The sequence below is a fragment of the Cnephaeus nilssonii genome (assembly GCF_951640355.1).
Source record: "Cnephaeus nilssonii genome assembly, chromosome: X".
NCBI lineage: Eukaryota > Metazoa > Chordata > Mammalia > Chiroptera > Vespertilionidae > Cnephaeus > Cnephaeus nilssonii.
In genome coordinates, this window is record NC_137071.1 from 68675915 (window position 1) to 68689525 (window position 13611).

The following is a 13611-nucleotide window of genomic DNA, read 5'->3' on the forward strand; positions in this document are numbered from 1 at the left end:
GAAAGGGGAGAAAATGAGAGAGGTTGGAAAAAAGAATAACAGAGGACTACAAAGATGAAACATGCACCTGGTGGGCAGTGGTAGGAATGAGGTCATTCCTAATCCTCATTCTAGAGGCAGCTCAGGAACTGAGCTTGAAGTCTAATCTACTTTTTCCGCATTTAAGACTTGAAATTTCCATCTCAGTTTAGGGCTTCTTTTAACTTTGAGACTGTGCGTTTGGCCAGTGAGGAGCTGACGTAGGGCATTAGGACCCAGCAATTGTTGTAGTGAGAGAGGTAGAATCTGGATCTCAGTTTTTCTCTCCAGCTCCCTCCTCTCCCTTTGTCATTCTAGCTGCCTGCTGCCTCTGCAGCGTCCCTCTTGTTTTCTCTGTGTTAACTGCCAGCGCTTTAGACACACAGGGTGCGCAAAGCAGAGGATTAGTTGGGACCTGTCTTGGTGACTCCATGGCATCCCCCAGAACCGTAACTGTCGTGGCCCTCTCAGTGGCCCTGGGACTCTTCTTTGTTTTTATGGGGACTATCAAGTTGACCCCCAGGCTCAGCAAGGATGCCTACAATGAGATGGTAAGTGAAGCAAATGGGTGATGAGGAACGCACCCCCAAGGGATAGTGAATTCCTCTCCCGTCCTTTTCTTCCTAGTCCACAGTCCCATCCCCTGAACCCCCACCCCACCCGGACCCTCCCGTATTCCCAACAACTTTGCAGCTCGGAAGAAGCAGCTGGACAGCAGCGATTTCATTTGTGGGCTATGCCGAGAGCAACTGCTCTTCAGCCACTGAATGCCTGTTGGGGGAGGGGTTACCCAGCGAGTACCCCTCAACCTCCAAGCAATCCAGAAGGCTGAGACCTGCCTAACACCTGTCACCAGCAGGAACCCTTCCCTTCTTCCAGCACACCCGAAGTCGGGCAACCAGTCTGCAAGTCTGATTCCTTCCCTTGGAGCTAAGAGTTTAGCAAGCTGGAGAGTTTATCTTCGGGAAGAACAAAGGGGAAGAAGGGAAAGGGCTGGGAGAGAATGGGCTACTAAAACAAAATTTTAGGGGTGGGAAAGGTATTCTTCATCGCTGGCAGAGAGCTGATAGTATTCCCCTAGCAGCCTGGGCGTGTGTCTGTATCCTTGAGACAAAGCAGTCTTGGCCCAAATAAAGGTCACCAAGAGCTTGCTTCTTCACCTTCTCTCAGGGGAGAGCTGGATGTTTTGTTTTATTTTGTTTTGTTTGTGGGCTAATCTGCACAATCTGCGAAGTCTGCCTTTTCTATCCTGCAATAGTCCTTAATCCCCACCTTGCCTCCCATGGATGCCCAGAGCCAGGCCCTCTGAAGGTTTTCCCCTCTGCAGAGTTGGAATCACAGAAGGTGACTGGCCAAAACATCTCCTCTGCAACCTGGGGGCTGGGCTCCCCAGTTGGCGTGAAGAGGACTTGTTCTTCTGCCTTAGAGAACGAGGAGATGGCAGGGGATGTTTCCAGCACTTTCAGTTTCTGGACTCACCCCTGTCACTTTGACTCTTTGTTTCCCAGCCTCAGCTGAAAAGAATCTGGTTCTCACTTTCTCTTTTTGCCAGACTGCCAGTAATAAGAGGGAGCCCATTACTGGGTTCTCAAGGTCAAGAAGGAAAGGAGCTTAGAGAAGGAATAAGGAGAGAGAGAAGAGAGAAAAGAGGGACTCCTCTTTAGGGCTGTGGCAAGGAGGAATAGCCCCACAGCTTGATAGGAATACATAGCAATCCTGGAGCCCACTGTGGAACCTTCCAGGGCCCCTCAACGTGAGCTGCATGTGGATGGAGACTGGCAAATAAATTGTAGATGTTCAGCAAATGTTTGCAGGTAGCTCTGGCTTCTGTCTCAGGGTTAGAGCTGGTACTTTCCATGTCTCCCTCACCACAGGATCACCCTGGGATGGGGGAGGGTAGCTGGTACTCAAGGGCCTAGGTCTAGCTCCAGTGGCAAATTCTAATAAGTTTCTCCCTCTTCCTTTCCCTCCTCCAACATATTGGACCAGATTGAATTAAAATCAGGTCAAAAAGAATATCCAAGGCAGTCTGCAGAGGAGAGATGAGGTATCAGAAGCCACTAAAGGCAGAGGAACTGGGTGGAGGGGGAATGCCACTACATTTTTGTCTTGGCAGTAGTAGTGTAGTGTTAGATTACAAATAAATGAATATGCTCTTATTTTTCTTTACTTTGCATATATTTATATGTTTTTGTGGCACCTTAGGTATTTTAAGCTTTCCCTTTCTTTGCGGACACAGTACCCTTCTTCAGTATATTCTCCCCCAGACCCTGCTTAGCTGCTTTCCAGCCCCCATCCCCTGAGTTGCACTCTACATACAGTGTTAGGTTCTGCAGGCAATCCAACTAAAATGGAGTCACCGGGAAGCTTTCTACCAGCTTAGCAGGAGCTCATGAGGAGGAGCAGCCACAAATGGGTTTACAGTAGGTTTCTTCCTAGGGAGTGGAGCTGTCTATTGCGATCTAATGAAAGGCAGAAGAAACAAATGTGAAGATTTCATATCTTACAAAGGAACATATTCAAATAGATATAATCTAAAACAGCAGTAGAGAACCATTTGTGTGTGTGTGTGTGTGTGTGTGTGTGTGTGTGTGTGTGTGTGCGTGTTTACACATAATTCTGTGCTTCTGTGCTCAGGGGTATCTGGAGCGAATGGAAGAACTATATCTAGCTGGGAGATAGACTTCACAGTAGTATTAAGCTTGAGGGGGATTTTTAGATTGTCCTTTTCCAGAGTCCCCTCCTGTATTGAGCACTGGGCCCCAAGCTGGAGATGGCTATCTGAGGTAGGGCCCACTGAATACTGCTTGGACTGACCTAGCTTTATTCTTGAACCCATAGGAAATGGAGAAAATTCAGTTATAGTACAAAGAAGGTGCTTAATTTATATTTGTTGAATGGATGGATGAATGAATGAATCACTGTAGCACTGTCTTGGCTGGTCACCACCCTTCAGATTTCTCTCTTTGATTCTCAATTATATAGTTTAAGAGCTATTTCCTGATTCTTAGAAGGGAGCTACAGCTCCTCAGGACCCCAACCCTAGATCAGCTGAGATGATTATCTGAGATTTTCTGTTTTCAATTTAGAAATGATTCCTCTGCATCAATGGACTTAGTCTTATATTGACAGTGGTGGCCTTTATTGATAAGATCTCAAAATATTGTTGCTGTTGTTGTTTTAATATTATTTGTTCTTTAAAACAACTCTGTGAAGTGTTTTATTATTTATTATTATTTTCATTATTATTATTTATTCTTATTTTACTGATGGATAACTGATCCAAGATCATAGGGTAAGCTATTGTTGGAGCCGATTCCGTGATTCAGTACTTTCAATAGAGGAGTCACTAAATGGTTATAACTGCTATTTTGGATGTCAGAATTTACAACAGATTCTTGAAATAATGTGGCACATTCTCCTTTTTCTGTATAAATTCAACTGTTCCAATTCATACCTTGGGGTTTCATTTTACTTTGAAACCAATTTTTCAAATTCAATTTTTTTCTTTTCTGCCAACTTCTTTTTATTGTTCTAAAGCCATTAGTGCAATGCTTAGGTGTTATCACCTCTCTGAAGAATCACTGCTAAAAACCAAACAGACAAATGACTATGAACTTCTTTCCTGTCTCTACTCGGGAAGCCGAGAGAAATTAGTGGGAAGAGTATAGGCTTTGAGTCATATACTTTGAATCCTGAGTTAGTGTCTCAATTTCCTGATCTATAAAATGAGGATAATAATACCTACCTCAGAAGGTGGTTGTAAATATTAACTGAGATTACATATGGAAGCATCTGGTACAGTGTTTGTATATGATAGATGTTCCAAAAATGTTCTGAGTGAGGTGATATTGATAATTGATTCTATTTTATGCAGTGAATTCCTCAATTGAGGGATTTCTAAATTGAGGGATTAAAATCAGGCATTTTGAAGAGCAAGATGTTATTTTCATTTGCCCTGGTGAATAGGCTTTAAGCAATCAGCTAATATTGAAAACTCCACACTTGCTGATGGATAATGCACAGTGGATCCCATGCAAAATTTCCAGGTGCCTTTCTTGAATAGCCCATGTTGTGTGTGTTGTCCTATACCTCCTCCAGATTTAGGAAGTTGTCATTATAGAGTATTCTAAATCCCATGTGAATTTAACATGACCAACCACTCCTTTGACTAAATGCCTTTATTAATTCACTTGAAATTGGAGAGAGCATTCACAAATGCTGCTAAGCAGCTACCTGTGTAGGGATGAGGACAATATGAATGGTTGACTTGCTGTACATTCAGCTCCTTATAGCAGAGGTTCCATCCTATAAGCACAAGGGGCCACATAAAAAATAGTAAAAGAAACACCAAAATTCCTGTTACAGTGAAGCCAAGGGATTTTGGCTTTCAGGAAGACAGGGCAAGTCTCTGCTTCTTTGCATCCACTCATAGGGAAGGTTTGTTGATTTGAGTTATATGCTTATCTATAGTTAAGTGCCCTCCTGTTTGTGTAACCCTGGGGAAACACTCCAGATATGTTTGGGCAGTTTATTTAATGTCCATAGGTAATCTTTTATGCTTCCAATCACTGCCATTAATTGCTTTCCAACTAAGCAATAAGACAGTAATTAACTGATGTGACTGCTCTGTGAAGTGGCACAGTACGTTTATTCCCTCAGAGAGGAAGGTGACCCTGAGCTGCAAAATGACTTTGCTTAGTTCCACAGCTAGCCATCCCAAGCTAAACTATATTGGAGCTTATGCCAGGGAGCTTGTAACTTCTCAGTGGCCAACAATTGTGCTTGTTTCAGGGTGACTTTTGATTGAGAGTAGAAACCAGACTCTTTTGCCCTAAAATGCAATCAGGGAGGGATCCACCTTTGTTAGTAGGACTAGGGTTCCCAGCTTCCTCTTTAGGTGAGCATTCTATGAACTGGTTATATATTACAGTATATTTATTATATATATTTTATATGTAGTGCTTAAATGTGTTTATCCTTCATGTGGATATTAGGCAATTAAACATATGATGGTTTTTATTGCATTTAAGAAATGATCTGTGATCCACATGCTGCATTTTCTCCTACAGGGATTTAGGTAAATCATACTTGAGTCAGTAAATTTTGCAGCATTTATATAGGCATTATGGTGTAAGATAGCAACCAGACTGAGATTTTTTTTAAATTAATGAACTTTATTTTGGGGAGGGCAGTTGTAGGTTACAGAAAAATTGAGCAGAAAGTACAGAGTTCCCATATATCCCCTCCCCCCTATTTTCTCTATTATTAGCATCTTGTATTAGTGTGCTACATTTGTTACAATTGATGAGCCAATATCTACAGTATGTCCTTGGGTTACATCGGAGATCCGTTCCTATGGCGTGATGTAACACGATTTTCGCTGTAAGTCGGAACCCACCTACATAAGCACCTACGTCACTCACATGGAGCACATACACAGCAGTAATGAAGTGAAACAGTAAAAAAAAAAAATTAAAAGAAAGATAACAATTCCTGACCTTTACTTGTGGTAAATAAATAACAAAAAACATAAAGCACATATGTACTATGTCGAAATGACGGAACTTTATTTTTTTATAAATGCTGTAAATGGTAGATGGCAACGTAACCATGAAACGACATACGTCGAGTCCGACGTAACCTGAGGACTGCCTGTATACATAATGATTAACTAATGTCTATAGTCTACATTAGGTTCACTCTTTATGTTGTACATAGTATGGGCTTTGACAAGTATTTTTGTCAGTATCCTCTTCTGCTTTCATATAGTTTCTTCCCTGTATATTTTATTGAAGTATAACATACATACTAAAATGTGCACATTAAATGCAAGGAATTTTTTACTCCTGTGTAACCAGCACCCACATCAAGAGACAGAACATAACCAGCACCTCAGAAACTGCCCCTCAATGCTCCTTCTCGTTATTACCTCCCCAAGGGCAATTGGTATACTGACTTCTAACAATATAAATTAGTTTTACCTGCTTTTGACCATTATATAAATGTGATAATGCAGTATATCAGCCAAATTATTTTTTCTTTTACTTAATTGGCATTGGTGAACTAAAGTGGACCAAAACACTTGCTCCATATTCCTATTTTATCCCAGTATCTGGCTTGGATCTGTTGTTAATTGTAATTAAAGATGAATATTATTAGACATTTTTGAACTGTTCAAATTTAATGTCATTAATATGAGATCATGGACCCTGAAATATTGTGAAGAATAAATGACAAAAAAGGTATGACTAAAGGAAGACTCCATATGCTTTTGATTCATATCTGAATCATATCTCCCCATATGACAAGAATGGATCTGCTTGTTTCAACACTATTATTAAAATAATTACTGTGGTTTGCAAATTTATAGATTTCTAATGGTGTAGTTCATTATTGTGTACCTATGGCCCTTGGTTGATGCTATGATTCTTTAACTAAATCTCCAAAATGCTTATTTAATTTACAAAATGGGAAACTGATGTACTAAAAAAGAGAAAAAAAGAGAAAAAAGAAAGAAAAAAAAACAGAAAAAGAGAAAAGAAATTAAAGATCTAAATAAATGAAATGACATTTTAAAAAAATACTTAGCAATTTTCTCCAAGCAATCTAGGGACAAAAGAGAAATTGGAATTTAGCTTATCTTAAGAATCCTGGTCCAAGAATATTGCTGGATGATTGCCTTTGATTAAGGGATTTGAAACATTCTCTTTCCTGATTCCTTTCCCTAATAAGAAACTGTGATTTCAGTATCTGGGTCATTGCAATGGAAAGGAAATGGACCTAACAAAGTGAATTGCAAGTGTCTTTTGGGAGAGTCACTCAGTCAACCCTCTTTATTCTTACAACAACCCTCTTTATTATTAATACTAGAGGCCCGATGCATGAAGATTCGTGCAAGAATGGGCCTTCCTTCCCCGGGCTGCCGGCCACTCAGGCTGGAGCCGCCTTTCTGCCTTCCCATGCTGCCCAGAGGCCCAGAGTGGCTAGGGCAGTGCAAAACACAAGCATCCCGCCCCCAGCCGCTCGGCGCCTGTGTATGAAAATTAACCCTCCATCTTTGTTGGGTTAATTTGCATACGCATTCCTGATTGGCTGGTGGACATCGCGAAGGTATGGTCAATTTGCATCTTTCTCTTTTATTAGTGTAGATTAGAATTGAGGTGGTCTGGACTAAACATTGATGGGACTGGCAATCTTTTGATGTCTCCATCCTATTCCACAGGAAAAAATAAAAGGCTTCCTATGATATCAAGACCCTATCTAAGCTTAGTTCTATTTCTAACAAATTAAGTATTCCCTGTCTTGAGTCTTGGAGAATAGATGCTGTCTGTACCTATTCAGATTTAAACTAATGATTTGATGACATAACTTATCCAAATACAGTTTCTTCTTGAGTAAAGGAGGAAAGAAAGAGGCAACAGCTGCATAAAAATATCCACAGTTGCAGTTTAAGAGGTTAGATAAACAACTGAAAAAATAATATGGAGTTACACCAAATAGAGAGAAAAAAGATCACTGAAGTCACAGGAACATGATTTAAGGGCCCAGAATTTGGCCCTAGGATACAGATTCCACTATAATATAGATCAGAATCTATTATTGAATAATAGGTGGTTAGCCCTAACCAAAAAAGGAGCGCTTTGCAGAAGCCACTCAGCCAGCATCAGGAAGGTTTGATTCTAATATGATGGTAAGAAACTCTTCTTTGCTACTGTGTTCATCATTCCAGAAGCTTACCCTTAGGATGTAGGAATTGCCTCTTGGGAAGCTTTGTGTCACTAATAGAAATAGTCTTTACTTAAAAGTGTTAAGCAAACCTCTTGGGTCTAGATTTATTTTCCTAATGTCCCCCTACTACAGTCACCAGAATACAAAGGGGGAGAGAGTGGGCAGGTGGCATCTAGATTAATGGTGAGGGGAAATTGGAAGGTTTCTCCTCACTACCAGGTGACCTAACCCTCAGCTCTGCTCTGTTCCTTGTGGGTCTGGCTCAATGCAGCCCAGGGTTTTACTCTGCCTACTGGTCAACCCCTCTCATAATTTCTCTCTGAAAAATCCCCAATTTAAACTAAAATGGAAAGAGGAAGGAAGACTGACTAACATTTTGTATTTTCTTATATGCTCAGGAGCAGGGTAGGGACTACGATAAAGTGAAATTTTGGGTTAAATAAAGATAGGATCATACAGGAATGGGATTAGGAAGAGGTGAGTCAGGGTTGTGCAAATGTAGAGTTGGATCCCGCCTTTATTTAAAATTTTGACATTTTGTTTGTTATGGATATTATTTACCTTTATCAATTAGTATTTTTGGTACTCTCTTAAATTTTGTACTCAAGGCAAATAGCCTCACTTACTTAACCTTAGTCACAGCCCTACTAAGGAAGATGAGACTCAGAGAGCTCAAATAATTTGCCTATGGACACTCAACTAGAAAGAGGCAGGGATGGGATTTGAACCCAAGCCTGTTTGAATCCAAACCCATGCTTTTTTAACTATACCATCTGTCTTTTTACAGTCCTCATAGGGGGTTATCTTGTACCACTCATGGTAATTAACTCATGAAATAAGGGTGCATTCACTTGTCCAGAAGTGAGAGAAATGACTTAACATTTGTTCGAAACCTAGAGAGTGTGAACACTATTCTAAGTGCCAGATGCTTCTGAGAGGTTAAGTTGGCTTTCTGCCCAATTCTTATACTTGTCTTGCATCTGGTGCTTTTGACTAACATCTTCCTTTTTCTATTTTAATTTTTAAATTATTAAAGTATTATTGGCATACAAAATTATATTAATTTTAGGTGTACAACATAGTGATTCTACATTTTATACCTTATAATTTATCAGCACAATAAGTGTAGTAACCATCTCTCACTGTACAAAGTTATTAACAATATTATTGCCTATATTCCCTGTTCTATATTCCCATGGCTTATTTATTTTTTAACTGGAAGTTTGTACCTCTTATTCCCCTTCACCTTTTTCATCCATCCTTCCACATCCTCCCCTATGGCAACCATCAGTTTGTTCTCCATATCTATGAGTCTGTTTCTGTTCCACATATAAGTGAAATCATATGGTATTTGTCTTTCTCTATCTTACTTATTTCACTTAGCATAATAGCCTCTAGCATAAAAGCACACTATCTCAAATGGCAAGATTCCATTCTTTCATATTGCTGAGTAATATGAGAGAGAGAGAGAGAGAGAGAGAGAGAGAGAGAGAGAGAGAGAGAATGTGACATCTCATCCATTTATTGATGGACACGTAGGTTGCTTCCGTAGCTTGGCTGTTGTAAATGAACTTAGGGGTGCATATACCCTTTCAAATTAGCGTTTTTATTTTGCTGGTAAAGGGTGGAGAATAGGGGACCCTTATTCACTGTTGGTGGGATTGTAAATTGGTTCAGCCACTATGGAAAACAATATGGTGGTTGATAAAAAAATTAAAATAGAACTGCCATATGATCCAACAATTCCACTTCTGAATGTTTATTTGACTAGTCTCTTCTTAAAACTCCTCTTGGCCCCCATGACCCTGTTTCCGCTAGTTTTCCTCACACTTTTCTGACTATACTTTCTTCTGTCTACTTTGTGGACACTTTTCCTCTCCCCATTTCTTAAATGTGTTTCACACAACTTTTCCCACTGTATACATTCTACCTGGACATACTGATGACTATCCATTCTGTATTTTTACTGCACACCTCTCTTACTGACTGCCTACCAAACATCTCCACTTAGATGTCTTAGAGATACTTCATCTCAGAAAAACCCAAATTGAATTCCTCACTCCTTCTTGACTTCAGGCACCCAAGCCAGAGACCAGAGACTTGTGTTCTCTTTCCCTCAGTGTCCACATCCAATAAGACATCAAATTCTGTTAATTTTGCATCCAAAGTATCCTTGACTCTGTTCCTTTTCCTCTATCCTTACTGTCATTACTCTAGTCCAGGTCTCTACCTGGTTTCCTTGCTTCCTACCTGGTTTCCTTACAAGCAAATTATATTGCTCCCTTTGGATTATAGGATAAAGTCTAACTCCATAACACAACATATGTGATCTGATTCATATCTAACTCCCCAATTTCATGTCTCCCCTCCTGCCCCCAACCTATGCTGAACTGGGGCAGTATGCACAATACACCAGTCTAATTTGTTCTTCAGGGCCTTTGCTCATCCAGCTTCCCCTGCCTGCAATACACTTTCTTTATTGATCTTGTAAACAATTGTTCTTCTTTTAAGTTTCTACTTTAGCTTTTCCCAGTCCCCATCTAGGAAGACTTACCATTCTCTTAGGTGTACCTCCACTGTACCCACTTACATAATTTTATTCAGCACCCATAATACTTTAAAAAATATTTTCATTGATTTTTTGAGAGAGGAAGGGAGAGGAAGGCAGAGATAGAAACATTGATGAGATCGTCTGCCTCCTGCATTTCCCCTACTGGGGATCGGTCCTGCAACCTGGGCATGTTCCCTGAGTGGGAATCAAACCAATGACCTTTGGGTTCATGGGTCAATGCTCAACCACTGAGCCACATCAGCCAGACTCACCCATAATACTTTATTGCACTTATGTATTTGCATAACTATTCTTCGTCTTATAAACTCAAGCTTCAGGAAGGCAGGGCCTTTGAATAATTGATATCTCTATCCAGAGTACCTAGTCCAGTACCTAGCATAAAGAGACAATAAATATTGAATGAACTAATGGATACTTAATGAAAACAAAGCAGTGGGCCAACCCAATAAGACACAATAAAATCTCATCAATTTATTCTGAGGATCAGGCCACTATGAATAGTGAAAAATATGATTATTAGGCTAAGGTCAATATAATTCTATTACTTTGTAATATATCCAGTGACTACCTCCTCTGTCCTATGATGTCTCCTTTTGGGCTCCAATTAGACATTGTGCAGACCTCTGTTATATACCACTAACCATGCTGCTTTATAATGCTCTTTATGTATCTCTTTCCCCCCACTAGACCAAGAGCTTCTTGACCCTGTCTTATTCATCTGTATATCTCCATCGAATAATCCATAGTAGGTGTTCAATAAATATTTGTTGAATTAAAATTAATGAAGTTGAACCAAGTTAATCAAAGGAGTGTCTTGTAAAGGCCTGGGGATTTATCTCAATGACCATGAGAATAATTTTTGTCTTATTATATTTTAAAGATACACAAGGGGCTGACATTTACATACATTTAAATTTTCTACTTGCTTTAGCACACACACACTTTTTTTAAACCAAGGTCACAAATATAAACTCCAGCTCAGCTGAAGTTTCTGATTATCATGGATTTCAAATTAGGGAAGTCCAAATTAGTGAGGCTTTACCATACTGTGCCTTGCCTTGTTTCATTTTTGTTGATATTCATATGCATCTGGGTTTGGACAAGGCGGGCACTTGTGGATGCGGTTAATCTGTACCAGTTTTTATGGGCCTGATGAATTTTCTTTTAAATTCTTAATGTTGTTTATTATTTGTAATTAGGAAAAAATTAAACTATAAAGCCAAATTCTCTTACCTTTCATGCTGTTACTACAGTTTAAATCATTTAAATTACAGGGATCTCAGCAGATTGCTAGCTTTTCTTCTTATCTTAATTACAAGGCTTTTGTTTTGGGGAACAGTAAGAAAAATGGGATACCCTTGGCTGGTGTGGAAAGGGAATGGTGGGGAAGGAGGACCTTGCTTGTGTTAACTTCATAGTTAATGCGGTGATTTCCTTATGGTATTCCACTTTAGAAACGTGCTTACAAGACCTATGTTCGAGCACTTCCTCTGCTGAAGAAAATGGGGATCAATTCCATTCTCCTCCGTAAAAGCATTGGTGCTCTTGAGGTGGCCTGTGGCATTGTCATGACCCTTGTGCCTGGACGTCCCAAAGATGTGGCCAACTTCTTCCTGCTTTTGCTGGTGTTGGTTGTGCTCTTCTTCCATCAGCTAGTCGGTGATCCTCTCAAACGCTATGCCCATGCCCTGGTGTTTGGAATCCTACTCACCTGCCGCCTGCTGATTGCCCGAAAGCCTGAAGACCGGTCTTCTGAGAAGAAGTTCTCGCCCCAAGGAAACGTAGGAAATGCGGGGAAAGCAGAGGAGCAGCCCTCCTTATATGAGAAGGCCCCTCAGGGCAAAATGAAGTTGTCATAGGAAAGTGAAAGTGCAAAAAGTGGACCTTCCAGGCAGTTGCCTCCATGACACCCAGGAAGATGTCAGTGTGTGTTTTTCATTTGCTTTATTTATCTTGGGGGGAAGGGAAAATATAATCTACAAGATAATGGCCCTGTTGGTTTGTGTACACCTATACCCTAAAATGACCTCCCCACATAGACAGACATATGTGTACCATTTTTAATCACTCTGGAGCAACTCTCACATCTTGCTGCATGTACATGTATATGGCTAACTACTGAAGTGTTTTTGTGAGATGGACTCTAGCAAGCATGTGACTGTGAGACTGTATATATGGGAAAATATATTTACTGTGTGTGTGCATGCACATGTGGAGGAGAAGGCTCTGATCTTGAACTAATCCTGCATAGGTATCCTTCCCTTTACAAACCCAGTCTAATGAAGACAGAATAAAATAAACCTCCTATAAAGAGAATCTACTTTTGGTATAAAACAAATGATGTATTCCCATGGGATGGAGGAATCCCTTGATAGATTAAACTGAAAACTTAAACCTACCACTTTAAGAAAAAAAGTCCTTCAATTTAAGGCACTGAGTTATATGTAAAATTAATTAGCCTCTACTTTTAACAGTTGTTTAAATTTTAAATACTTCATATTGAGTTTAATTAAAATAAGGAATACATGCAGTCAATAGATAATCTAGTTCTTCAAGTGATGAATTTGGAAGTTTCACCTTGCTTTTGTCCAAGCCCAACCTACTAAGCTCACAGTTTGAAACTGAAGCAGTAAACGTGTGTTTTTGTTAATTTTCTTAAGCCAAAAGCTGCCTCACTTCCATTATTCTCAGCAGCTAACCAGGATTTGGCAGCTTCTCCACTGTTGTAGCTGAGGGAGCAGGGATTAGTCCTGTTAGAAGTCTGTGAATCTCAAACTGTTCTCTTAAATCAGGTGAAATTTGACCGAAGAGTTGTACCCAGTGTTTCCATGACAAATAGATTCACTACTCCTGTTGAATTTTCACTGAACTTTGCTAGTGTAAGCAGAGATCTAAGTTACCCCCAATGTTGTCACCTCTACAGTTCTTTATTATTCCAGTGGGTGGAGTTTAGCTGAGGGAAGGACATTTGATATGGGTTAGTTGGATCCAGCAGTATGAAAATTTGCTTTCTTCATTACATACTGATGTTTCTTCTTGTTAGATGTGCTTTGATGGTTTTGATATTGTGCCAGGGATGGGAAAAGGGGTGGGGGTGTTTTGTGTGTGTGGAGTAAATTATTGTATTTCTTCAATGTCATTGTTCTTATTAATTGATACCTCTCTGTCTTATTTCTCTCATTCTTTCAAAATAAAAAAAATTGAAATTTGGAGGAAACTGTTGGGACAAATAATGGAAGTCTGGAAAGTAAGGGTCATATCAAGAGATTCGGGCTCTTTTTTTTTCCTGG

The 13611-nt window shown here is 39.9% G+C and overlaps 1 protein-coding gene across 1 annotated transcript; it reads left to right on the forward strand.

Annotated features, from left to right (window-relative positions):
• The first annotated feature begins 371 nt into the window (after nucleotides 1-371).
• Nucleotides 372-13387, forward strand: TMEM35A (transmembrane protein 35A). The gene is made up of 2 exons (XM_079765213.1): nucleotides 372-569; nucleotides 11776-13387. Exons 1-2 carry the CDS (start codon nucleotides 450-452, stop codon nucleotides 12178-12180), a joined length of 525 nt encoding a protein of 174 aa, XP_079621339.1. The 5' UTR covers nucleotides 372-449; the 3' UTR covers nucleotides 12181-13387.
• The last annotated feature ends 224 nt before the right edge of the window (nucleotides 13388-13611 follow it).